General features: G+C 40.9%; 4 protein-coding genes and 1 long non-coding RNA gene across 11 annotated transcripts in view; 2 read left to right on the forward strand and 3 right to left on the reverse strand.

The window, feature by feature from the left end:
• Positions 1-4,521: 4,521 nt before the first annotated feature.
• hsd11b1la (hydroxysteroid (11-beta) dehydrogenase 1-like a) lies at positions 4,522-10,799 on the reverse strand. Of its 3 annotated transcripts, none has more exons than XM_053857294.1 (6): positions 10,614-10,799; positions 7,299-7,429; positions 6,844-7,047; positions 6,675-6,768; positions 6,440-6,605; positions 4,522-6,368 (listed from the first exon to the last, which is right to left on the reverse strand). In XM_053857294.1, the coding sequence occupies exons 1-6, from the start codon at positions 10,699-10,701 to the stop codon at positions 6,182-6,184; spliced, it is 870 nt and encodes a 289-aa protein (XP_053713269.1). In that variant the 5' UTR covers positions 10,702-10,799; the 3' UTR covers positions 4,522-6,181. The 3 variants fall into 3 exon arrangements, with proteins under 3 accessions (XP_053713269.1, XP_053713275.1, XP_053713283.1); XM_053857300.1 differs by lacking the exon at positions 10,614-10,799 and adding an exon at positions 9,055-9,488; XM_053857308.1 differs by lacking the exon at positions 10,614-10,799 and adding an exon at positions 9,137-9,475.
• A 77-nt stretch (positions 10,800-10,876) lies between these two features.
• On the forward strand, positions 10,877-12,841 carry micos13 (mitochondrial contact site and cristae organizing system subunit 13). Its single transcript, XM_053857375.1, has 4 exons — positions 10,877-11,152; positions 11,463-11,619; positions 11,967-12,024; positions 12,439-12,841. Exons 1-4 carry the CDS (start codon positions 11,124-11,126, stop codon positions 12,534-12,536), a joined length of 342 nt encoding a protein of 113 aa, XP_053713350.1. The 5' UTR covers positions 10,877-11,123; the 3' UTR covers positions 12,537-12,841.
• A 51-nt stretch (positions 12,842-12,892) lies between these two features.
• Positions 12,893-17,131, reverse strand: LOC128754603 (spindlin-1-like). 3 transcript variants are annotated; one of them, XM_053857334.1, is made up of 5 exons: positions 16,989-17,131; positions 16,357-16,395; positions 15,197-15,444; positions 14,895-15,128; positions 12,893-14,204 (listed from the first exon to the last, which is right to left on the reverse strand). In XM_053857334.1, the coding sequence occupies exons 2-5, from the start codon at positions 16,374-16,376 to the stop codon at positions 13,999-14,001; spliced, it is 708 nt and encodes a 235-aa protein (XP_053713309.1). In that variant the 5' UTR covers positions 16,377-16,395; positions 16,989-17,131; the 3' UTR covers positions 12,893-13,998. The 3 variants fall into 3 exon arrangements, with proteins under 3 accessions (XP_053713309.1, XP_053713317.1, XP_053713327.1); XM_053857342.1 differs by having other exon boundaries at positions 16,357-16,398; positions 16,989-17,106; XM_053857352.1 differs by lacking the exon at positions 16,989-17,131 and adding an exon at positions 16,853-16,923.
• LOC128754636 (uncharacterized) overlaps positions 16,594-26,022 on the forward strand; it is a 40,593-nt gene continuing 31,164 nt past the window's right edge. For all 3 annotated transcript variants that reach the window (XR_008413941.1, XR_008413940.1, XR_008413942.1), the window contains exons 1-2: positions 16,594-17,188; positions 18,579-18,910. This is a non-coding gene — a long non-coding RNA (uncharacterized LOC128754636). The remainder of the gene's footprint in view (positions 17,189-18,578; positions 18,911-26,022) is intronic.
• Positions 17,184-19,924, reverse strand: LOC128754595 (serine protease 57-like). Its single transcript, XM_053857321.1, has 5 exons — positions 19,791-19,924; positions 19,446-19,599; positions 19,126-19,255; positions 18,780-19,034; positions 17,184-18,636 (listed from the first exon to the last, which is right to left on the reverse strand). Exons 1-5 carry the CDS (start codon positions 19,894-19,896, stop codon positions 18,484-18,486), a joined length of 798 nt encoding a protein of 265 aa, XP_053713296.1. The 5' UTR covers positions 19,897-19,924; the 3' UTR covers positions 17,184-18,483.

Below are 26,022 nucleotides of genomic sequence, written 5' to 3' on the forward strand. Positions count from 1 at the left end.
GTGCTGTTGGCATGAGGCTGGTGTACGCTGCTTCACAGCACCTCTGGCCTCCTTTCCGTCCCCCTACCCCTTTTCCAACTGACTGGTGTAAACAATAATAGTGCCAGGGCTGAAAGGACACAGGTGTCAACCATTGTGGCGCAGTGAATGGACCTGGTGGAAGGAGGTCAGGGGTCACAGGGCCACCTCACCCACCGCTCACACCCACAGTTTTTATTCACACTGATGCAGGCTTTCAAACAGCCACCCCCTCCCTGCTCTCGCTCCCATGCTCGCGTTCTCCTTTTGTTATCATAGCTCAATGTTTTGTGAAAACTTTTCAGAGGTCATGCACAAGCTCATTATTCAAGAAGATTAACATTCTTTCCTAAATTAATCGCCCCACACAACCACACAGATCAATGGTCGGTTCCTACTTGAATATGCCATGTATGGATTGTTTTAAATGATTGATTTAAGGGGATTAAAAAATCAAACTGCAGCTTTGGGAAAATGCTAAATGCTCACGCTCAAATGTAGGTATTAAATTACACACTAAGTTTTATAAAAGAACAATATTTTCAAAGTATTTGTCAATGAAATTTACAGCTTCTGTCAACTTCTGTATTTCAAAGTTCTTATGATATGGTTAAGTATCTTCTGCTCTCTGTTCCGTCCTGTGTATCGGCTAAGATTTTAGGAGCAAGGTGAGGTAGGTTTTCACGTCTCTTCATATTTCATATAATCATATTTAGCTCCGCTCCAGTCACAGGGGTCAACAGAATGATGAGGAATATATCTCCAGAGACACCATTAGGTCCAGTTGAAATTCCCCAAGCAGCTGGATGAAGAACCTCACTGCAGCGGACGTGACGTTTGCTTGTGAAAATTGATAGAGCACTGTGAATGTTAATGCACGTGGCACGGCAACAACTGCTACTACTGCTACTACTATTATCATTGCTGTCACGACCACTAATATTAGTTATCACACAACTACTACTACAACTGCTACTTCTCCTACTACTATTATCATTACTATCACGACCACTAATATTAGTTATCACACAACTACTACAGCAACTGCTACTTCTCCTACTACTATTATCATTGCTGTCACGACCACTAATATTAGTTATCGCACAACTACTACTACAACTGCTACTACTCCTACTACTATTATCATTGCTATCACGACCACTAATATTAGTTATCACACAACTACTACTACAACTGCTACTTCTCCTACTACTATTATCATTGCTATCACGACCACTAATATTAGTTATCACACAACTACTACTACAACTGCTACTTCTCCTACTACTATTATCATTGCTATCACGACCACTAATATTAGTTATCACACAACTACTACTACAACTGCTACTTCTCCTACTACTATTATCATTGCTATCACGACCTCTAATATTAGTTATCGCACAACTACTACTACAACTGCTACTTCTCCTACTACTATTATCATTGCTATCACGACCACTAATATTAGTTATCGCACAACTACTACTACAACTGCTACTTCTCCTACTACTATTATCATTGCTATCACGACCACTAATATTAGTTATCGCACAACTACTACTACAACTGCTACTTCTCCTACTACTATTATCATTGCTATCACGACCACTAATATTAGTTATCGCACAACTACTACTACAACTGCTACTTCTCCTACTACTATTATCATTGCTATCACGACCACTAATATTAGTTATCGCACAACTACTACTACAACTGCTACTACTCCTACTACTATTATCATTGCTATCACGACCACTAATATTAGTTATCGCACAACTACTACTACAACTGCTACTACTCCTACTACTATCATCATTGCTATCACGACCACTAATATTAGTTATCGCACAACTACTACTACAACTGCTACTTCTCCTACTACTATTATCATTGCTATCACGACCACTAATATTAGTTATCACACAACTACTACAGCAACTGCTACTACTCCTACTACTATTATCATTGCTATCACGACCTCTAATATTAGTTATCGCACAACTACTACAGCAACTGCTACTACTCCTACTACTATTATCATTGCTATCACGACCACTAATATGAGTTATCACACAACTACTACTACAACTGCTACTTCTCCTACTACTATTATCATTGCTATCACGACCACTAATATTAGTTATCACACAACTACTACAGCAACTGCTACTACTGCTACTACTATTATCATTGCTATCACGACCACTAATATGAGTTATCACACAACTACTACTACAACTGCTACGACTCCTACTGCTGGTACTAATGCTATCGTGATCACTCTATTAAAGTATCAAACATCTACTACTACAACTGCCGCTGCTCTTTTCACAACAACTCCCCTCACTACTGATTCCATTACTGCTACTACTACTAATAATACTGCAACAACTGCTGCTGCTACTACTCCCACTACTATTCCTTCTCTCCCCACTTCTACTGCTACTACTACTATTGTGTCCACTACCATAACCATTCTCGGCTGTTCCTGCAATATCACCTTGGGCTAACTGTTGAAAAGTGAAGGTGATCGAAAAGCTTGCCCACCTTTCCATTGAACCACTGGTCAGGCCGCACCTGTGGTTCCGAGGGCACAAGGCAGTTGTTATATAAAATGCAAGGTTTTGCTTCTCACTAAAACTGGCATCTGTTATGCTATTGATTCATATGAGTGCTAATAGTCTAAACATTATTTCAAACAGGATTAAAATGTATTTCTTGATTTTCAAGTATGTACTTGAGTCTGTTTTGAAGGCCTCGAGAGTGGAGAGGGAGTTGATATGCAGATCGGGAGTCAAAGTTAACACCCATGACTCAGTCAAGGACAAGCTGGTCCCTTTCAAAATGAAGGTTCAGACTGAGGATTAGTGAGGATGCTGTGGACTTTTCTTTTTAAAATAATTTTCCTACTCACGCTACAAGAAATATTTTTTAATGCTACAAATTATCTCTCAACTTCATGTATTATTTCCTCCACTGGGAGGGATTATTATCATTTTTTTTAACAAAGGACACCACTTCCGTTTCTCAGCTTTGAGTCAAAGTCACACATTTCGCTGTTATGAGTGACTAGTGTGTTATCTTTACTCACCACAAAATGATAATGCATTTCACACATAGTCAGCTGCTCTGTCTGAGGAGCATTGGCCACTGTTTGAACATGGGTGTACGCTTTCCAGCTTCTAAGCACCACACTTGGAGGAGATGGGAGATGCTCAGGGTGAGAGGATTTATTACATGGCATTAAGGAGCACTAATCTGTTGCAGGTGTTTCAGGCTGTTCCCCCTGTCCTCCACGCTCCCCTACCCAGGAGGCCCCCTCTGTAGCCAAGGGTGAGACGTCAGTTGCAGGAGAGAGGGATTCTTGCCATCACCACAGTCCTCTAGAACCAACCAGTGTGAGAACATGATCAAAATGGAATCGAGCCCTGTTTTTGCGTCTCCTTGATTATGAACGCTGTTCATGAAGACTTCACGAGCAGCAACTCAATTTGGGTGGACAGTGGGAAACCACTTAGTTGGCTGGGGCAACTCTCTGGGGTCTATTACTATATAGAATGACCACCAGGACGGATTAAGCCAACAGCTTCCTGTGGTGCCTTTGCCTATGGTGAAAGACACAAAAGAGCCCACAGAGATAGTTTTGCACCATGTGAGTAAAACCACCTCCCAGCAGGAAGGTGACAGCTGGAGACAGAGCAGCAGTCTTAGAAGCAGAATGACTCTGCTTTGTCTGATTACTGTGCAAAATGTGTTTTTGTTTCACGTTGTTTTTGATGTTGCCTGTTGAATTGATGTTAGTTTTAATTTATCAAAGCAACTTCTCTAATCCTCAAAATAACTGGGTCAGCCTTATCGTTTTCACAGATTGAGTGCTACTGCCATCATGTGGTTACTACATGTAATTACTACATGGACCTTCACAAGCACAAGGTATCAGTACATAGACCCCTGCTGCGTTGTCCAGGTCTTGAAACCCCTGCTAACGGTCACGGCGGTGTCTTGGTGTCAGTGGAGTCACCTGCAACGGTCGTTTGGCATGGTAGCCAAAGCGGTTCAGTTGGTTGTGAAAGGTATGTCTGGACCCTATGGGACCCCAAACCTCTAGTAAATGGGCTTGCAGCCGTGTGGGAGTATAGGTCCTGGAGTACTGGCCGTCATTGCGCTGCATGTCTCGTGGGGCTCCGCCCCTGGGTCTGTCACCAACACAGTCTTGCTACAGGTCTGCTGATGACACTTTCAGACCCACCAAGTTCACAGGCAACATCTGACCGCATGCTACCAACACGAAGGCATGCTATTCCCAGGTGGCGCCGCTGGTCCATCACAAGTGAGGTCATGTGTCCACAGCTGCTTGAACAAGGAACAGGGACTGATTTACTGCCAGTATTTTTAAATTCCCAGAATGATGAAATGATGCCACAGTGAAAGGGGTTGTCTTTCTTTGGTACAGTGGAACTTCCATTATGAGGAAAACACAATACGAAGTGTGTCAATTTAATACAGTTGCCTCCCGATCAAAGAAAAAAAAAATCACAGAATTGTGCCAATGTGTATGAAATCCAGTGCGGACCTCACAATATCCTTAAGTTATCGTAGTGTATTAGATATTTAGTAGTGTATTTAGATATTTGTATAGTAGTGTATTTAGATATTTTGGTACTCTCAATATTCCTATTGCCAAGTGAAAAATTATAATATGCAGTGAATGTTGCACTGATCATATTAGTAAGTAGGAGAGACAAGTTTTGCTTTTGTTTTGTTCACCTTAAGTGGTGAGTATTGCACTAATCTGAAATGGTGGATTTCACCATTGTGGACTTCTTCAATCACACATGAAACGTTTTTGAGTTTCCTTATGTGAAGAAAATGTGGTTGAAGAAATTACCTAAAAATAAACTGGTATAAAATGGGTTTTTTTCTAACTAGATTATGCCTATGTGCATGAACATCGTTCATGTCCATGTGGTGAAGGGAAAAAAGGTATGCAAAACATTCTGTTATACTTAGTTCTTTGATATACAGAATACCCTCATTTTGTTATATGTTTATTTGGGATGCAACTTATATTCGGACTTTCATTTGGGGCCTTTTTCCGATGGAAATTGTAATTTCAAGCATCACCGACACGCCTCTGGAACAATGCACAGCAAATACCCACACTTGAATGTAAACAAATGTCGTAAAGTGTTGATGCCAACACTATGCCAAAACAGGGGAGAGAAGCTGTCAAAACATCGATGACACTTTTTAAAAGAGTTTTACTTTATGTTTACATTACCATCCAGTGTTGTCATTGTTGCCCATGCGAGTCGCAATAGCCCGAGTTGTCGCTTCCACAACGATGAAAAAAAAAAAAAACACACTTGGGTGTAGTCACAATGAGTCCTTCGCTTCCATGAACCTGCTCTTCTTCCTCAAAAACCGTTGACAAATCGATCATTTTTCACTGATCTAGCTGCCACTACACGATGGATGCGACATTTGAGCCACCCTGAATCTTATTAGAATCACCAAGTACTTCATGGTAGTATATGGAAAGGATATTCAAATGATGAAAACCCAGTCATTCTACTTTCTGATTATGTATGAACCTTTAAGGGACACTTTATGGGAATACATTTTTGTTTATTCATGATTTAGCTGGTAGAGCAGCAAAGTGCTCATGTTGATGCAACAGCTCAAGTGTAGATTATTCAGGCTATTGAAGACGATTAGTCTGATGTGGTCTACGGCTGAAACAAGTGCAGCCTGGTTGTATGCCATTTTGAAGCGTAAAAGTTAGCGTATCTGCGATATGTAAAGCTGCGTTTGGACCTTTTGTCACTGCTGCAAAGGCATCCTGAATTATGATCTGTTCCTTGCAGTTTATTTGCGTCATCATGGGGACTCAGGTGACCTGAAAGATTTGTCACGTTACCTCAGGCTGTGGCAATAACAGCAAGGCACTGTTTTTTTGGGGGGTCCACGTGATCTTCTTGAAATCCAAACTATTTCCATATTTCTAACATAAATTTGAATTCATCCTTTGCAGACTCCATAGTTTGGTGCATTTAAAAGCCTGTTATCTTCATCGTTGTTTGAAGACACCTTTTCTCTCGTTTGGTTTCTGAATTGTATATTTAGCACCAAGAAATGTCAAAACAGCACGGCGCTGTCATGGATTAGGGTAGTTGTAGGAGTTTCGGATGAAATAATCTGTGATTGAGGGGAAGAGATCCTTGCAAACTGTGATGATGTATGTGAACCAGGGGTAAAACATCTCCGATTGCCTTGTGGCGCCTGTCATGATGATGTTGAGAGCAGCATCTGAGGCCGGGTACGCTGGCACATTGGTGACTCCCCTAGAACACAAACGTGAACTTGAAGTGAGCTCTGAATGTGAGACGGCGCATGATCAGCAACAGTCTCTCACCTGACTTTCTCCATAGCCGAGTCTGTGTCGATGAGTCCCAGGGTACAAACAGAGATGGACACGTTGCTGTTTTTCATGGCCAACTCATGAGCAAGGGATCCGAAAAATCCATTCAGGGCAAATTTGGTGGCAGTGTATGGTGCCACAAAGGGACTGGGCATTTTCCCTGCAAGACAGTTGGTTGACATTTACATGGCTGTACTAAAGCAGAATTGTAAAAACATCTTGAACTGACCTAAAAGTGAAGAAACAACCACCAGCGAGCCTCTGCTTTTCTCTAGCCATGGAAGACTTCTCCAGGCCATCTGTATGTAGCTGTGGAAGTTCACCTGAGGACAAATTTAGTGAATACATCACTTTATTGGATGGGGGGGTGGTTCCTATGGTCCATTATGGTGCAGTACCTTCATTAGCCAGCGGGTGTGATCTACATCTCCCTCCCACATGCTGAAGGGGGATGGTCCGATGTGGTTCAGAACCAGATAATCTATACCTCCCATACTGTTGAGGGCAAACTCCACCACTTTATCAGGGTCAGAGTCGCTGGCCATATCTGCTGCAATGTAAAGGGCTTTCTGCGCCCCAAGACTACCACACTTCTCTGCCACCTGCAAATAAAGAGCAGAACAAACACAACCATCTTACGGCAATAATAGAAAACATTGACACACAGATTGAAAAATACAGCAGGCCAGTCTCTCTCACCCAGTTGTTCCCACGTTTCATAGACAATTCATGGCCTTGAGGGTAATTTCTGGCTTTGCAATTAGCTTACCACAGAGAAACTCCTGATGTTTCAGCTGTAGTCTTTAAAACAATGAGTCAAGATGAGGCTTTATTCATTATGTGATTCACTGACCTGCTGTAACACTTTCTCCCTTCTCGCTGTTAGAACAATTTGAGCGCCAAACCGTGCGTAATGATAGGCCATTTGTTCTCCAATACCCGTACTGGCCCCTGTCACCAACACCCGGGCTCCTCTGAGAGATTCTGAAACCACAAAAAAAACATGTTTACAGAGGCCCACTTTGTTTCCTTGTTCCGGATTTTCTTTTCCCCAAAACCATAATAATAATAATAATAACAACAATAATAATAATAATAACAAATGGAAAACCAAAAAATCGAATTAAAAGAAGGCATACTCTTTTCCCCTTTTTCATGTCACCTGGTACCTCCATTACCACAAAGTAAATTTGATTGCTTTTCATGCATGGCACACCTTCATGCTATTATTTTTTCACACCGTGATACTTTTCCTATACGCATTACAACCCAAGAAAAGATGCAACTTATCGTCCTATTGCTCGTAAATATGCCCTATTTTTTTCCTTAATGGTTTTGTAAAAAAAAAAAAAAAAATTAAAAAATACCGTATTTTCCGGACTACAGAGTGCACCGGAATATTAGCTGCACCCACCAAATCTAAGAAGGAAAATAGATTTTTTTCATACATAAGCCGCACCAGTCTATAAGCCGCGGGTGCACTGTTGTTGTCTGCGCCACAGAAAATGCCTGAGGATCACTTCTAGCGATCCTCTAGTACTCGTTTTGAAAACGGGGTCCAGTGTCGAGACTGACTCATGAAACAATCTTGCCAATGTTCTGAACTCCAGTCATGAACTCCTCACATCTTATTTACATTTAAAGTGTTCAGAAAGCGCTGCTTTCACCCTCCAGTAGATCGTCTCTGTTAGCAGAGCTGCGGACACGCGGGTGAAAACAGCGCAATTTGAGCGCTTTAAAGGTAAATAAAACGCCCGTGATGTCATCGGTTTGATGTAACGAAGCTCAATATTTTTGCCAGCAAAGAGCATGCTCATTAGACTCTAAAAACTCGGGATGCTCCGAGAGACAGGGAGAGCACTCAGCTGAAGCAGCGCGGTGTCTTCAACCTCTTTCATGAAAGTTCTCACTCTGGACGGTTGCAAACGTTTCAGATTCAGGTGGTGGACCGCGAACGCTGCATCTGACACACACAAGACTGCAGCGGATTCGGCCGCGGTTGATTCCGTCTTAAAAGGCTGCTCATCTGGCACGGTGAAATTAATGATTATTTCTCGGGCAATATGCTTCGCGTTGTGAACGTCACGCTCAGACCGGCGAGTGTCGCGAGTGACCGCTGGTTCCCGCAGTTTCACTTTCATGAGCACCAGAAAACTCTCTGTGCTCCGTCAAGTGCTGGTGTTTTAAATATCGTATTGAATTCGGGGCGTTGACGCCTTTTAACGTGCATGTGCTGCAGGATGCAAACTTGACATGACAGACTGAAAAAAGCTTCCGCATTAGACACCCAGTTGCCAAGCGAGTGGCGAGTCAGGAGGGAGGAGCGGACGCATCACAAACCGTGGGCGGTGCCTCATCAGAACGGCTGCTGTCACATGTGATCGGAATTTGTGACCTGCAATGACAGGCAGTGGTCGGCATTCACAGATCACAGCGAGTTCAGCCTTTCATAATCGGTGGCCAATTGATTGGAATATCTCTGTAAAAATCCATATATTAGCCGCATCGTTTTATAAGCCGCAGGGTTCAGATCGCGAGAAAAAAGTAGCGGTTTATAGTCTGGAAAATATGGTACTTGAATACTACGACACAATTTCTAAAGCCCCCACCTGTTGCGTCGACGCTCAACCTACATTCATAATTTAAAAATATACTGGAAACCTTTGTCATTAAGTACAGATTAAATCAAACCTCTGCCTTATTCTTTGCTTTGAAAATAATTCCTTCCAACAGCTTCTTCACTACAATCAGGAACTATGACCACAACTAATCGTGATTTAGACCTCATCAAAGCAAAAACTGCCCATAGCAAAGTTGATCTCGTCCCAAACAGAGTCATATTCAACACAACTGATCACTTAATACTGTCAGAGAGAATGGAAAACTGATCGGGGCTTTAAAGCATTGACATCTACAAGAACGTCTTTGTTTCCAACCAGAACAAAGAACAATTACAGAAAATGAGGTGTCACCCAAGGTTAGATGTTTGTGTAAATTCAAGAATGAATTGAAAAGATCCTGCGTCTCGGATGTATATGAATGTTTCACTGTCCAACCAGTATTTCAGGCCCCAAAGGCAGTAGATGTAGATGCATAAAGTTCTCTCCTGATTCTAGACTATATAGACAGGTTAATACCTGTTCTAGATACTACAAATGCCTGACAGCTTCATGTTAAATCTTGCACTAAAGGCAAGGCACTGTCAGTTGAATCTAATTCAACGCTTTATATCCCGATCTTGGGATCAATGAAGTAAATATGTCCATTAACCTTGGCCTTGGGGTTTCTGACTTTAGTTCACTTATCTCTGCATTATGGTTTGATTTCATTGTGCACGCTGACCTGTACTGTTTACCTTTTTGTATTTACAGTGCAAATACAAAGTGTTGTTCCTTGTTGTGTTATAAAAAGAATCTGCTTAATTTTTTCTTTCAAAAGAATCATTGCTCACTATTCCGCAGCTTGACTTAATGACAAAAACTTTTCATGGTGTTGTGCCATCAGTGATACTTACTCTTTGTGTATGTCAGCACAGTACACCGTGGAAATAACCGATTTGTAATGCTTGAAATGTTGATCCTAAAATATACACTTTGTTCATTTCACAGTGAAGCCTCAGTTAGGAGCAGTTCAAAGAGTTTGAATGTCACACTGAACCGGTGCCTTCCAGGGGCTTGTAAACATGCAAAATGGCACATGAAAGGGTTTATTTCAAATGCAGAGGTGCATGTGTTCAAGACGCTGTTCAAGAGTGGCCCTATTCCTGGAGGGTCGGAGAGGGAAGAGTTTAGCCTCACCATTGAATACTACAACTGCTATTGATAATAAATATGATAATATTAATAATAACAATAATAATAAGTCCCACTGAATTTCACACTCACTATCAATAAACACCTTATTGATGACGCAACATCAGGGATTCAATAAATTGAAATTTCAATCTTTGTTTTAATCTTTAATATCAATGTTGATGAATTATTCATGTGACTTTGCTACCCTGGATTCATATCATTGAGATTACATTCATAGGAAATAAACATAACATGGGAAACGAAATTGTCTGTTTAAAGCAATATAAATGTTAGCCAAATGCAATGATAGTGTACTTAACTGCTGTAAAGGTCACTCGATGGAAAACAGCTTAAGATTAAATTCAAACGCTTACCTTGCTTAAAAACAGGCGCAGTCAACTTGGAAGCCAAAAAAGCCACAGCTATACTAGCAAGTAATAGTTTTGGACAAGTATTCATCATGTAAAACAGAGAAAAGGCTCTAACAGATTGAAGAAGTGACGGGAAGACAAGGTGGCACAAGCAGAAGGCAAATCATTGCACTGCACTGACACACGCGACTTGTGCGATTAGAGTCGTCCAATGACGATCTCACTGCGCATGCTCACACGGCGAAGCAGTCTGGAAAAGCATATATGACTTTGTTTGTAAATGATTCTTTAGCTTTCTAAGGTTGAATTCGGTTGCAAACGCTATGTGTTTGAACGACTGATTTCGTTAAAAAAATGTATAAGCATATTTTAAAATATACCGGAAGCGCGGGCCGGAACTTTATTGACATTGTCCCGGCTGACAGGACACTGCCGGCGCTGTCCTTCACCCAGTTTGAGTCAACTATTTAGCGAACTGACATCATCAAGATCGTTGGGAAAACGCTGCGAGAGATGGCAGCGAAGATTTGGCCTGTTGTAAAGTGAGTATTTATTGATTCACTCGCCGTGAAGCGATACAAGTCAACACCAGTTTCCATTAGCTCAGGAAGCTAAGCTACGCTAGCTGTCATACGAACCTTTCACATTCATTGCAGTGATCATTTGAATGAAGAACAGTGATAAAAACAGGACTCGTTTCCTCCCAACACAGATGAACGGTTGCGCTGCCATTTAGAATGATGCGTTGAAGTTACACCATGATGTAGTGATATGAACATGTTGTATTTGTAGTCACACACACGTGACAGCGTATGCATTGTTCCATGGATTAATCTTGACTTGTATTTGCAGACTGGCCACCAAGGTGACCATTGCAGGAGGCGCCCTGTACGTTACCTATGACTCGGGTTTGGTGGGCAACAGTGAGCAGGGATCTCAGGCTCTGCAAAAGGCCAAAGCAGCTGTTCCTCCAGCCTTGCAGGAGTGGATGAAATATTTCGGCTTGCAGGTAGACGTTGAATTCATTTTACATCAATTCATTTAACACTCTTCATGTTTTCCTTTCTATAACACTATACACACTGAACTGAAGCATTTTTGGGGTAATAGTTACTAGTCTTATCTTACTTATGTTGCTTCCTTCATCATTTGACGGGGTCAGAGTGATAACAAGCTCCTATCTTTATTGCTCAATCCTGCTTTACTGTGTCAGTTTGACTCTGTTGATAAGGGGTTCCTGTGCTAAATTCTCCTGAGTAACCCAGGAAATACTATAATGAAATAGGCGTAATTGATTCATTCATGTTTTTACATTCATTTTCTCTTTAATCGAACATAAATGATCTCTGTTCATAGACTCAGCTTCCAACGATGCCCCAGGTTGAATTCTCCCCTGTTAAAGCCTGGAATTCAGGTAAAAAGAATTAAAAGTCAATATAAAAGAAGGATTTCTTGTTTGCCTGATAGTACAATTGTCCACCAATTGTAAAGACAAACTATTGGCGTCTGTCAGGCAGCTGAATAGCTAGCCATACCATTTTGATTTTGCAACACACAAACAATACAGTTTTAATGGGAGTTTGTAAATGTGTAATGGAAATACAAATGCTTGTGGAGATTGGTTGCAATGTTTCAATACAACAATACACAAACAAAACACTCAATGTTTAGTAACTATTTAAATGTTCTGAATTAGACCGACATCAATTGTTTCAATGTTAAAGCCCGGAATCTCAATAAAAAAATCTGAAATCCCGGTATGTACTTTTCACTCAAGAACTGTTGAAAAGGAATCTGTTTCAGATAACTTGTGTATGTCCTTTTGCAGGCGTCCGTTGGACTATATCGGCGCTGTCAGAAGCACCAACAAAAGCCTCTCAATACACAAGTCAGGGACTGCAGTACCTGAAAGATCTCATCAAGTAAATGCAGCGCACTTGCAAAGAGACATTGCCTCTTCAACGCTACACAAATTTAAGATTTGAAGTTGTGAAAAACACTTGAGGCACCTAGCACGTGATGTTCACTGAAGGATTGTGGTCTTGGTTTAGAGGAATTGTACATAATGCTAAAGTATATTTTTAAACCTTGTTTTGTTAAACGCAAAGACGTTTGCATCCACTATTAATCTGTTCTGCTCATCCGTCATCCCAATAAGAAAAATACATTCGTCCAAATCATGTCTGCCTTGTATAACATCTTGAGTTGTGATTAAATATTATTTAAAGAAATGTCTATTTATTGGATGGAAAAACAATGTACAGAAGACAAAAGTGCAAAATGTTTATTTCGCATGACAGAATAATAATGCTGCTACAAATTTGCAACCAATAAATGAGACTGAAAAGTTAAAAACTGCAACAAAATAAAACACCTCTGTGGTGTCTCTCAATCTACCTGACCAGTTCACGGTTAAGCCAACAGCTGACAAAACATTAGTAACCACATTTACAAAGCGCGTCTGACTCAACCTGGTTTGTGAGGAATGAAATAAACCAGCCCTGCAACTGTGCACTGACGTGGATCGAGTTTGGTACTGTGATAGATTACATCTATAGTTGACACTTGTGTATATATTAGCAACAGTTCCACATAAAGCTGAAAGTATATGATCATAAACAAGTATTAATCACAACTGGCAACATTACAAAGCATCAGACACATTAAATACATCTGTATTTCAACAAGTTTAATATTCATGCATGGGATGTACAGGTAAAGCATTTTTATTTAAGGAAGAAAGAATTGTGGACACAAACTTTATACAATAAAGTGCTGCCTATAATATTAACAGAACTTATACATGCATTGTAGATGCACATTAATTATATTTTAACAAAATAAACTCTTCTCAAGAAAAACTCAAATGGATCTTTGGACAGGATTCCACAATATTATTAAAATAATATTTTTTGTGGAATAGCAGCCTTCAAGCACCCATGAATGCCCAAAATGTTCATGTTTTATATCTTAGAATGACAAGCCTGAAGGCACTTGATGACATTTTAGAGAGGGAATTTAGCAGGCAGTCTTTTTTATATCCCCAGCACTAAGTGTTTTTTTTGTTCTTGTGCTGTCAAAAGTAAAATGAAGATACTGTTGCCAGTTAATTGGGAACCACACGCTCATCTGTTACGGTGACTGCAATTGCCATCGAATTACTTTCAAATTAGCACGAAAAAGCCTGAACTGAAAAGCAGAAGACTTGGAGTAAAACAGGTCTACTCTTATTGCAAAAACGAAAGCAGCATGAAGGCCCTTCTATGTACACACACATTGTACATTCATCTGAAGAATAAAGCATTACCTTTTCAACCCTGTCATGGCATCAGGTTTTCATGAAAACTGATGCGGGGAGAAGAAGAGAGAATGGCGAGTCTCTATCCCTCTAGTTGGTCTTGACCAGGTCATAGACATGAATATGAAAGTCATCGTCATACTTGATATAGTAGACTGAAGGTTTGGCTGGGACCTGGTAAATGACCAGACCCGTTCTCTTCACTCCTTTGTCTGTAACATACTCCACCTGTTTCCCCACCAGACTCTCAGTCTCTTCTCCTGGTTTCCTGTCTGCTGGCAGTAGGTGCTTGTTCTCTGGATAAGACACATGCAAGTGGAACATGGGTTATGTTGTGTCACTGGTCTAATACTGCTTTTAAGTTAAGTGTGCTACATCGATTTTGGGTCATTATCGTCGCTTGTTTATGTTCCAAGACAAAGCATCCAAGCATTTTTCAAAGGTCAAAATAAAGAAGCAATTTTTTTAAATACCAAGCTCAAATATGTGACCTTCTTGGTGAGAGGCAGCAGTGCTAACCATTGTTCCACTGTTCTACCCAAGAGTATCATTCGTGAGGTTTAAATAAATCTGTGGTGGTTTTTCAATCCCTAACCTCAGTTCCTGACAAATGTAACTGGCTTGTACAAAATAATCTCAGTTTATGAGTTGGAAAGTAACACGAATCAACAGCTACACCAGTCTGTCCGTCCATTTGGTTACATCTAAGTTGAACACAAGCACACACATGACCGGTTTGTGGGCAAACCCATAACCACCCAACTATATCTCTATGGAAAATAAGTTTTCCTCAGTCTACAACATGAATGACCATGAATCCTGCCGTTTTCACATGACAGCTGACTGGTAATCCCAGCACATGGTGTGCAAGCCATACACAAAGTCTATATTATAGCACGTCACATACTAGCTGCACTGTTCTCACCAAGCTTTAGGACATAATTTGGCACAGTTGATGGTATCAGAGTATCTTGGTGTGACTCTACCTGCTTCAGGCAGGATCCTGAGGTCTCCTTCAGCGTAGTCGTCCCACAGCTGATACATATACAGAACCGGGTCTTTCTCATAAGTGATGTAATACCAGTTGGTCATGATTGGAGCTCTGGAGAGCACCATGCCTCTCCACTCGTTCTTTTCTCCATCTTCCTTTTCAAACAGATGCTCTACAGCTTTGCCCACCAACTCTTCTGCCCCTGGTGGTATCCTGATCTTGTTGTTTACTGAGGGGACAGAGGAGGCAATTGGAAATGTAGTAATCGCTGACGATTAAAAGCAATGTTGTACTCACCGACTTGTTCCGACAGAACCTGGAGACTGGACACTCTGTCATCCTTGAACAGCTCTATGCCGTAGACGCAGTCAAAGCCATCGTATTTCACCATGAAGAGAGATGGGTTCACGCTCAGCCTGTCCAGCACAGTCCCCTTCCATTTACTTTCAGTTCCCTTTTCGCGCCAGATGTGTTGAATGCGGACTCCAAGAATGCAGCTAGGGTCAGGGGTTACTGTGTCACTCAGTTCCCCGCTGCTTCTCTTTCTGATAAAAGGCAAAAAATATATACAGGGCCCTGCTATTAAGACCACCTTTACTACATGGATCAGAAGTGCACAGCATCATTAAATTGCCATGAGGTGATGCGGCAGGAGTCTGGTTGGTACGTGTCACAAGTTACAAAAAGAGTAATAAGGGAACATAAAGGAAGGAAGAGTGTTGGCCCATGATGTTACACATTGTGACTTAAAGCAAATTAGAAGTGATGTGATGATAAAAAATAAAAGTTAAAAAAATGTAATCTGATAAATCATAATTTATTTGTACGCCTCGCGGTAAATTGTTCCCTCTTTCAACTGTGTGAAATCAAAGTGGACATATTGAGTGCGCGCACGCTCCTTCTGGGTCCCCGGCTTCATAAAAAAAATAGGTCAAAAAAAGGCGCTTGATTCATCCTTCTTCAAATTCAATAGAATTCATTTTCTCGCAGGAAAGTTTGGTCTCCAGCGAGTAATAGAGGAGTATTAATAACTTGACTTTGCTTGGACCTGACCTCAGACAAGATGATGAATGAAAGGATTTATGGATGGATGAACTGGAAATTAATACATACTTGCAACTTAGTTTTCACACTTAATAGAAGTTGAATAGAAAGAAATTGGATAAAAATGTTCATTTTCAGTTTGTTGCGTAGTACATAACGTTGCATTGTAAATGTTTATATGGATTTACAAACGACAAAGCTGCGTTTTAGCACTGAGGACAGAACTAACACAAGTAACTCTTCTGGCTAAAGCCAAGTATGTAATTTAAAAAAAAACGATGTTGCACAAGGGTGCATAAAATGATAAAACGAATTCTGGTGAGTTTATAGAGAGAATGTGCAGCACGCAACAAAAGTGTGCGTGTGACCATGTTGCCCTCATAGGGCTGCATACACGATATAAATCAACATACCTGCCCCTTTTCTTGGACATGCCTCAGGAAATTCACAGGCTGCTGATGGGAAGCAGAGGTACACATACAAACACAGAGGGGAAAGGGTAACGTTTAGTTAATAATTTACCAATTATGACAAACTTGGGTGTCAAGCATGAAGACGTCGTTGTCATCTCCACAGCAGACTGACAGCAGCAGCAGCCAATAGCAGAGCGCGCTGCTTTTACTTCCTGTGCATTTCCTGTAACTACTTCGAGGTCATTAGAAACTATATGCTTTTCAGACGTCATTGAATGTTTAAGTTAAATATCTGTCAGCGCACTCAACACGCAAAACCTCTGACGTAACAGACATAACTTCAGAAAAATGCACAGCCAATATATCCGCAAACTTTAGCGTTACCTGTGACATTTGGCCTCTCGACATGAAATACAGACAAACGACAACAGATAGCACGAGAAAGCTAAAGAGGGCCATGCTACATCACACGCGCACAAGAAGATTTGACCATCACCATAATCATAACCCAGCAGCAGTGACGCGACGCAGGTCGCGAGCCTGTCAGCTACATCAGCCCACCGTGGTTCCAGCAGACAGAAAACTAGTGCATAGCACACGACGCGCTCTCTTTTGTGACGGATATGTCTCACCTGAACGCAAAACTCATGTCAACATTGAGCCCCCTTTGAGCCACAGAAACGTTGACACTGCACCGGATCATGTAAATCTCGCGAAACCTGTGGAAACAGAAGATAACGAAGGAAGACTCTATCTCCCAGAGTGCCTTGCGCGGCGCTTCCCGCGACAGTGGAGAGACGTCATCCACGCCTCCAACTTCTCTGCAGCACTGGTGAGAGCAAATGAGTAATGTTTTTTTGGAAAGTCTTCATGTACTCGCAAATTGACTACATTGACTCAAATGTATGAGTAATACACCTTGATGTTCCTTCAATACCTCAGATTTTCATTAAAATTTGGGGTTTGGAAGACGACTTCACAAGTAATAGTATAATGCTGTGAAAAATGTAAGTAAATGATATATTTTGAAAATTTATTTTGGAAAATATGCTAAGAAAACAGTTTTTGGAAAGACGACAATTGGAAGTTCTACACTTCATTTATTAAATTGCGCTTTTAAAATTCACTTTCTAACTCATGATGGAATTTAATTATGTATTATCATGTCATAAGTAAAATATATTTAAATTGATAGGTGGGTGAGAGTTCTGAATCAAATGTAGTTAGTGTACTCTAAATCATCTGTAAATCTCCCAAATATCACTAGCAAGCTATTGACATCTTGGAAAAGGAATTATGTCACTATATCAGTTGGAGGTAAATGTTTGTTGAGGAACACATGGAAAGAAGTGGCTTGATCTATCTAAAAAACCTCCTTGATGAATATAACATATTGTTGGGATGATGTCCGCAGATCTACACATCTTCCACTTTATAAATCTTATTATATTAGTATAGTCATTAAAGTTATTCCCATAGGGACATTACAGCCAATGAAAAATCACATGAAAAATTGATTGTAGATAAATTGTAGATAATAATTGGAAGTATTGAAATCACTAGTACAAAACAAACAAAATATAACTAACATCTTGACTCTCACTCAATATTTGTCCTTCCAAAAAGACTTTTGGAACACGCACATAAATATGAATTAAATTTTATCTGTATTGCAAAACTTCTGAGTAAAACAATAAATAAATAGATACTTATCGTCATTATTATTTTTATGATCATTATTTTATTAAATCAAATAAACCCCCCTAGTTAGAGCAGTGTGGTTAATGATCTTGTTTTGACATGGTGAAAACACTAGAGAACACAGACCGTCTCTAAATATCTATATAAATGGGGTTCTCAGCGTCAGGCCAGTTCAGCTTTCTTTCTGTATCTGCTGATAAAGGAGAAATAGAGTTGAATAGCTGTGACATTTATATTGTAATAGTACTTTATCTACATTGGTTATGTAATTTTATGACACGATAAACTGAACGTCCGAGATACACAGGATATGATTCTAGAATTTTTATTATTCGTAAAAGCGCATCTGTACATGGTGATGCAAGGTGGGTATAAGACCTCTCTTCTATAAGGCCAAAGCTAATCAAAGCTTTCTCTGTTATTCATCTAATTGTTGTCCAAGACCCTTGTTATCCAGTCTGTGAAGGATGAGATTCGTGTGTAGACATCAGGTGTCCTCTGATTTCCACATATTCGTCCAGAGAAGGAGACCACGCCTGCCGATGCCCCATTGCAAATCAACGGGCCACCAGAATCACCCTAGAAAGCACAGAAAACAAAGGCATGAAGTAGTGGTTTACTGAAATTTTAGTACCTTATAGTATCAGCACACTAGTCTAGTGGTGCTGTATAAATCCACCACCCGTGTCTGACTCTGCTCTCTCTTTATATGTCTATTTTACCGAGCAAAATCCTTGGATATTCTGCTCTCCGGTGCCACAAATCATCCCCTGAGTGATGCGAACACCTAGCCATCTTTGGCGACACGTCCGCTGTGAGAGGATCGTCACGTTGACCTCTTGAAGCGTGTCAGGTAAGGTGTTGTTGTCTCCGATGTCCCCCCAACCTGCAGTCAGGCAGCGACTCAAGGGTCGAACAGGACCTGTTCTGAGTGTGATCAGCTGTACTGCGTTGTTAAGTTGCACCCTTCTGTTGAGCTAAGAGGACAGGTTCACATGACATAAACAGAAACCACACACATCACAACTACTTTACTTAAATCACTGCTGGGCTCTCATGACTCCCTACCTTTAGAAGCATGATGTCGTTTTGCTGTCCATCATAGTCTGGGTGTTGAATAGCTCTGACTGCGGTCCGCTCCTGCCTTGTTGGCTCATCTGCTCTCAGGGAGTCAACTCCAACCACGACTGTGAAACGTCTGAGGAGCAGGATTGGAGATCCACTGATATTACCCGACCTCATAATACGTTCATGTCACATCCTTATTGCTTCTGCTTCATTTCTGATCTTCACTTCTGATCTTTTTATTTACCAGTACAGATGAAACCATAGCTGCTTAAGTCTGCGATGAAATGCTGTTTTGTTTTGCTCATGGTGCATTTCCTTACGGTCTGATGCGACAGTGAGCCGCCGTGAGCACAAAGTCCTCCCTGATCAGGGCCCCTCCACAGATGTGACGACCTGCAAACTGCAATGAGGCCATGTAGGGGTGTGAGTGAGGGGCCGCTTCTCTGCCCCCGACAATATAAGCTCCATCCGCTCCTGCGTTAAAATCATATACGATTGTTATATCGATTCATGCATGTTTGATCCTCAGGAAGGTCAAACATCAGACATTTTCTACTGTGATTATTAACCTCACAATAATGTATGTACGCACACATTTTTATTTGTTATTGTAACTTTAAAAAAAAAGTAGATAGCAGCCCATAAATATCATATACCCAGCTTACCGTTGAGGAAGAGGAGCAGTAGTGCGATGAAGACGGCCATGGCTTTTGTGCTGAATGATACTTTCCTTGCCACATTTTCTTCTGGGATGATTTCTTGCATCAGCATGCGGTTAAGTTACCAATATGCTGTTAACATTCTGGAAGTGAAGACATATTGGTCGAGTTTTGCAGTCGACCTACATGTCGTGTGTGTTTGTGCATGCGTGAGTGTGTGTATGGGAAGTAGAAGAGTTTTCAAGTTTATTTCAAAATCGTGGCTGCAGTTTTGAAAGGCCTTTCAAAATCTCTTCCTTTACACAAGACTTTCTCAGAAGAACCTGCCTTGTTTATATCCTTTTAAACTACATTAACGGAAGTTACATCGCTGCACTTAACAGTCTGAGTTCAAATCCTATTAAAGATTCCAGATTCCTCTCATCTACTATAGTCAGCTGTGTGAGAATTTGGGCACCAAGTTTCTAATTTTCCGGCTGCTGACAGTTATGAAACACCATAGAGAACTATCCGTCTTAATCAATTTGCCTGCTTGGTTTTGGTATAAGGGCATCCGAGCTTTGCTGCTTCAATGGACTCAGTTGTTTGTACCAGGCGTAAATGTGACGAGAACTGTAGTTTCAACCCAATTACAGTACTGTTAGAGAGGGTTCCACAGAGACATAAATAATATTTCAAGTTATTTTATGAGACTGCGAAAGGTTTAAAAAGCATTTTTTACAGAAAAGTGGTCTGGTGGAGGGATTTGTGTAGCATGTGACAATAATTATTTTGATTCTAAATACAATATTTGCTATGTGTCTAAAGTGTTGTAAATGTTTCCTGGCCAACAACTTCGCAACTTAATGCTGTTGTAAAGAAATGACCACCAGGTGACACCAAAGTCCACAGAGCATAGTCTTAACGATTTATGATCTTCATCGCGAGAGGCCGCTGTTTCTCTACTACTGTACTCCACGTAAACGGCGAGTTGCGTCTAGATAAGACTTTACTTTAGATAAGAAATCAAAAGTCACGCACGTAAAAATGGCATTCATCCTTGGACAAGACCACAATGTGCCTACAGAGATCAGCTTTACTCTTTGTCGAGGTTGTCTACAGATTTATGACGTGCCAAAAACAAATTGTGTGTACATGGTTAAAATTTTGGAATATCTATTCTTTATTTACGAACTTAACGTTTTTTGATTGAGCCACATGTGAGACTAAAAAGACAGTACTCCTTTGCTTATTATGTCATGCCAAAACTGATAAATTTAATCCTCTAATATATTTACTTCTGCTTTATTCCAAATGTCCTTTGCGGAATATGAAACAGTTTCTGACCGACCTGCTGCACTAAAATGAGAGGAAATATTCATGTGCAGTAGTGAGAAAAGACAGGATAAGTCTGGCTTCACTGGAATGAAAGGTTGTTTTGCTTCCTTTTTTTGAATTCCATGGTGTGTGTTTGTTTGTTATGGTTCAGTCTTCAGCCAAGCACAACCATGTGATGTTGACACTTACCAACATGTGTCTGGCGTGTCTCAGCCAGGCCGATTCACACTTGCGCGACCACCTTAAACCACATTTGCATGATGTATAATTGAAAAATCTGGTTAGTGTTCTCTTGTTTTGGGTTGGAATTTGAACAGCCCAACCATAAAACAATGAATTAATTTGAAAAAGAGAGGAAAGATCACCTGAATATGCCAGCAATGCTCATTGTTTTCAGGTCATCACGCCGCAAGTCAGCTTAGTATATGAACTAAGTCATTCTCAAACTCTCCATTTGAACTTGGATTTGGATCTTGGATCCCACAAAGGCACCTGTACGAGTGACAGCCAGTTCGGCAGTTCCTGCTCTCGCGGAGCTTTTTCAGTTGTTTTTTTTGTGTTTAGTCTGTGGTTGTCATGCTAACTCCATGCAAGTGAAGAGGCTTAGCAGGTATTACCCGGTTCTGAGCAGGGAGCAACAGATGGGGGAGTCGCACTGGGGCTGGGCTCTGCATGATGAGAGGACGACGAGACCATTTGTCATTGTGGGGTCTGTCCACGGTGACATCAGCAACAATGACAGCAGGGTAGTGGCCGAGTTGTTGGCGCAGGTGTGGCATCGGAGGAAGAGAGTACCATGGTGTAGCCATGGTTCGCGGCAGATGCGACTCTCGTCCGGTTCCAGCTCTCGTTCCAAGGCACCTCTGTCGCTCTGGCGATACTTCTCGAGACAGACTTATCCACCCTCACTGCATGGGGGAGGGATTCTGTCGTAGTAGAGGACAGTAGTGGACTGGACTCAATTTTGGGCATTGTATGTTGCTGTAACGACCAAGAAACTGTGGGAAGAATAAAGGCAATCTAATCCAATCCAATAAAAGCATGTGAAGATGACTTTGTCCGTCCTTATCCGCCATCGTCCTCAAAATGGTTAGTTGTCATGTGTACCGTTTACATTGGCAACACATGGTCACTCCCATGGCGTCATATATTGACGTTGGGGAATGGACTTTTGCATCCTTAGGGCCCTATGATTTCCGCGATCATGGAATCGCTGACGGAATCACGAAACGGAATCTACTGCTTATCACGGAACATCATGGAAATAAGTGAAAAAAACAATGTCTGGTGAAAATTAGTTCCGCCCCCCGCCCTCTTCAAAACATTGATCAGCGTGGAGAACCCAGAACGCGACACTGCCTTCGTCAGCAAAAAAGTTACGAAACTGTACATTAACGCCTCGATACAGAGCCGAACAATACCCCGAAGATTTCTATGTCAGTGGTGAACATTTATTTTGTCAATTCTGTCAGGGCTCAATCGACTGGACACGAAAAAAGACGTGCGATGACCACTTGTTGTCAAAAACTCACGTAAGAAACAAGGAGAATCGCAAGACTGCTACTAAGGAAACGTCCCTGCAGACATGCCTCACCGCCACTTCTTTCAATTCATTGAACGCAAAAGAATGTCCTGAGGATTTTGTGGCTGTTTGTGCGGAGGCTGACATTAGAAAAGATGCCGAAACTGCGTCCGTGGCAAAAGATACTATGTTGTTGTGGGTGAGACAACTGATTCTAGAGACCGTAGCGTCTTGAACATTGTCATAGGTAAGTTTGTCGCTTTCTTATATGTTGCAGTTTAACACTGTATATTATTATTATCGATTATAATAATAATAATATAACGTTATATAAATGCACACACAACCACCTCAATATATAATTGTAAAAAACAATGCTAGAACAGTATCATAACACATGTTATTTTGCTTTTCTTCAATTAATGAAAGAGACATTAGTGTAAACTAGAGTTTGATAGTGAGCGGAGCTTTAGCAAATACAAAACTCTGCTCACATACAAAAGAGAGTCACTCACTGAAGAAAACACTAAGAGACTGGCAATCATGTATTTCAATGGTGATGTCAGTGATAGGTGGTAAACCTGATGAAGACCCACGGAAGGACTATCTGGTCCAACTACCTAAATGATACAAGGATATATAAGAAGTTAAATTAAGTTATGTTAACAATGTTGCTTTATGGCAAGCCATTGTAAGTTAAATTGGCGGTCGTTCATTAAATCATTTGTTTTTGCACTTTAACGCATGTTGCAGGATTGAGGAAATATGTTGTTTCTATTGTGACCTCAATACTTTTAAGTTAATTTAAATTAAATATGTGTACATTGTCTTTTTTGGTATTACAATGATAACTGAAAGGTAAAAACAGGATTCCCCCCCCAAAAAAAGGAAAAAACGGAATTCTCAGAATTAAAACAGAAAAAAACGTAATTTGGGAAAAAATAAAATGGAATTCAGAAAAAAATAATACGGATTTTATAGGGCCCTACATCCTATGCTGACGCTTTCAGCGTTTCATGTTGACTGATTGGGTTTTCAGTGGAAGCCCATGCCAATGAACTGCCTATACGTCACATGCAATGTGCAAGGCTGCCTTCCGCATCAGTATAGGATGCGGAAGTCCATTTTCCATGGGAGTGAGGATTGGTTGTGTTTATGATAATGTTCTGTTGTCTGTGGCTGGAAAAAAAGTCCGGTGTTGAGGGATATATTTCTATTCATGTAGTTTGTAATGTCAAATAGTTTTGAAGAGTCTCAACGGGATATCGACAGTTTGGCAAGGTAAAATATGTCAACAAAGGGCCTCAAGAACAGTATTCGTCCTTGTTCTGTGCAGGCTGACATTTGTAGTTTTTAAAATCTACTTCTGTAAATTATGGACGTGCTGAACCCCCCTCTTGTGTTTGGCACTACTGAAGCATGCAGAAAATTCCTGACATGGGGTTTGGCTGGTGGGCACATACCTGATGCAAGGTGAAACACCAGAGGAAATATAGGACGTGTGCCCTCAGCAGGTGAGTCTCCCTGAAGTGTGAGCGCTAATGGAACGATGAGAAAGATCCAGTTGATGACTCTTCACTCAGCTGAGGAGTAATGATTAAAGCAAACTCACACAGCGGAGACAAGGTCAGCGTTTGAAAGCAAACTACCATAAACAGGATGTCCTTTGCCAGTGTATGACCATGTGGAATCAATTTGTTCAACCTTCCCTTGTACTTTATGAATTCTGGATTTTCCACCGTAGAGATACACGATATCGACCTCTGCCTCGGATGTTTGTTTGTGTGTTTGCGTGGGTCTTCACACACAAGCTGTGTTGCAATATAAACTCCGGACATTCCCCAAAATCAGTCTTTCACACGTATAACATGTAACAGGTGATGGCCTTTCTCAAACATCCACTCTTCTCCCGATGCCCTCCGTTGGGGGGATGTGGAGAGTCTTTTGAACATTTTTATTGTTTTACCTTGCAATATAGGACTTAAATTTCTTGTAACAGTCAACTGTTATGTATAGCTTCAACTGTTTCAACTGCAGGGCATTATGGGACTTGTAATAAGAGTTGTGGGAGTGACCTTAATATCTGTATACATTAGTCATAATCGGCCAATATCTCATATCATATCCAAGGGATGTTTAGTGTGTGTGGAACCATTGTCATATAAAGATTAAAATATAAATGTACAACATACAATTAATAAAAATGTGTCACGTGTCTTCATATACATTAGGCAGGTCACATATGAAAAATGCATGCACACACACTCAGGAATTCCCGTCCCTCCATGTCCATCGTCCACTCCTCTATTCAGCACTATAACTCTGGCTGTTTTTGTAACAAAACAAGGCCTAATCCTAAATTCAGGGAGTCGTGAATGTGCCTCAACAAATGGCAGACAAATGAGAAGGATTAGCAAGGGCCTGTGAAAGAGTGAAAGGTTTGCCATTGATCTACGGTGGTCCTTTTCTTTTTCAGGGCCACTCGGTTTGAAAACCCCACTGAGTAAGAGCATACAGGGCCACTCCAGAGCCCCCTAGGCCACCGAGAGACACACAACAGCCACAATTAGTCTCAGGAGCTGTAATGGCAATTCAATAAGCGCTTTAAAATCGTGCCTGGCTCTGTCTGCCACCCCTCACGCACCTCCCATTTTCGTCTACATACGTAAGATTGGTATTATGAGTGGTGAGGGGCTGCTTTTTTTTCATTCCCACCCACCACAGTTCTTTTCAGTCACAGTGAGAGAAAATGACCACACAGGGTTTCAAAGGTTCCAGAGGCTACGGTTTGTTGTCACTGAGGCAGCATGACTTGTGCCCCTGTAGATTTTGGCTTTGCCTTAAAATGGGGTCCATTCTTGAGTATTTGTAACACTTATTTAGGAGAAAATCATAACACATTTATATTGTGTAGCAATATGCATTCAAATGTGTCAGGATGCACCTGTGCTTTTTGCAGAATGTTGTACCATTTTTTTGTTTCTCTCTTCGACATTCTTTGCTTACTCAAACTTATACAGTGGGGATACTTAAAATGAGATAATGAAATGGAGACTTAATGAAATATAGGAGTGATTAGATGGACACAGAAAAATATTGTGAGTGATGTGCATCTGTGATGACATAGATTGTACTTGTTAGTAAAGGTGAATTTAAATCGGGAGCCCTTTTTTTGTTCATGTCTCAGACAAGAAAGGCACTGGAACAGTACATACCTCCAACAAGCAAAAATATATTCCTCGTGCAAAGTGCTCAATCCAACTGCAGGTGGCAGTTGTGCTAAGTATCTATCCTCTTGTCACTGAAGACACGAGGAGAAGATCATGTCTTGCTGTACGTTACTGATACTGATACACCCATTTTGTGCATCATCTGTTGTTCCTTATCCCATTTTGGACA

This window comes from Synchiropus splendidus, chromosome 1 (assembly GCF_027744825.2).
Source record: "Synchiropus splendidus isolate RoL2022-P1 chromosome 1, RoL_Sspl_1.0, whole genome shotgun sequence".
In the NCBI taxonomy this organism is placed as follows: Eukaryota; Metazoa; Chordata; class Actinopteri; order Syngnathiformes; family Callionymidae; genus Synchiropus; species Synchiropus splendidus.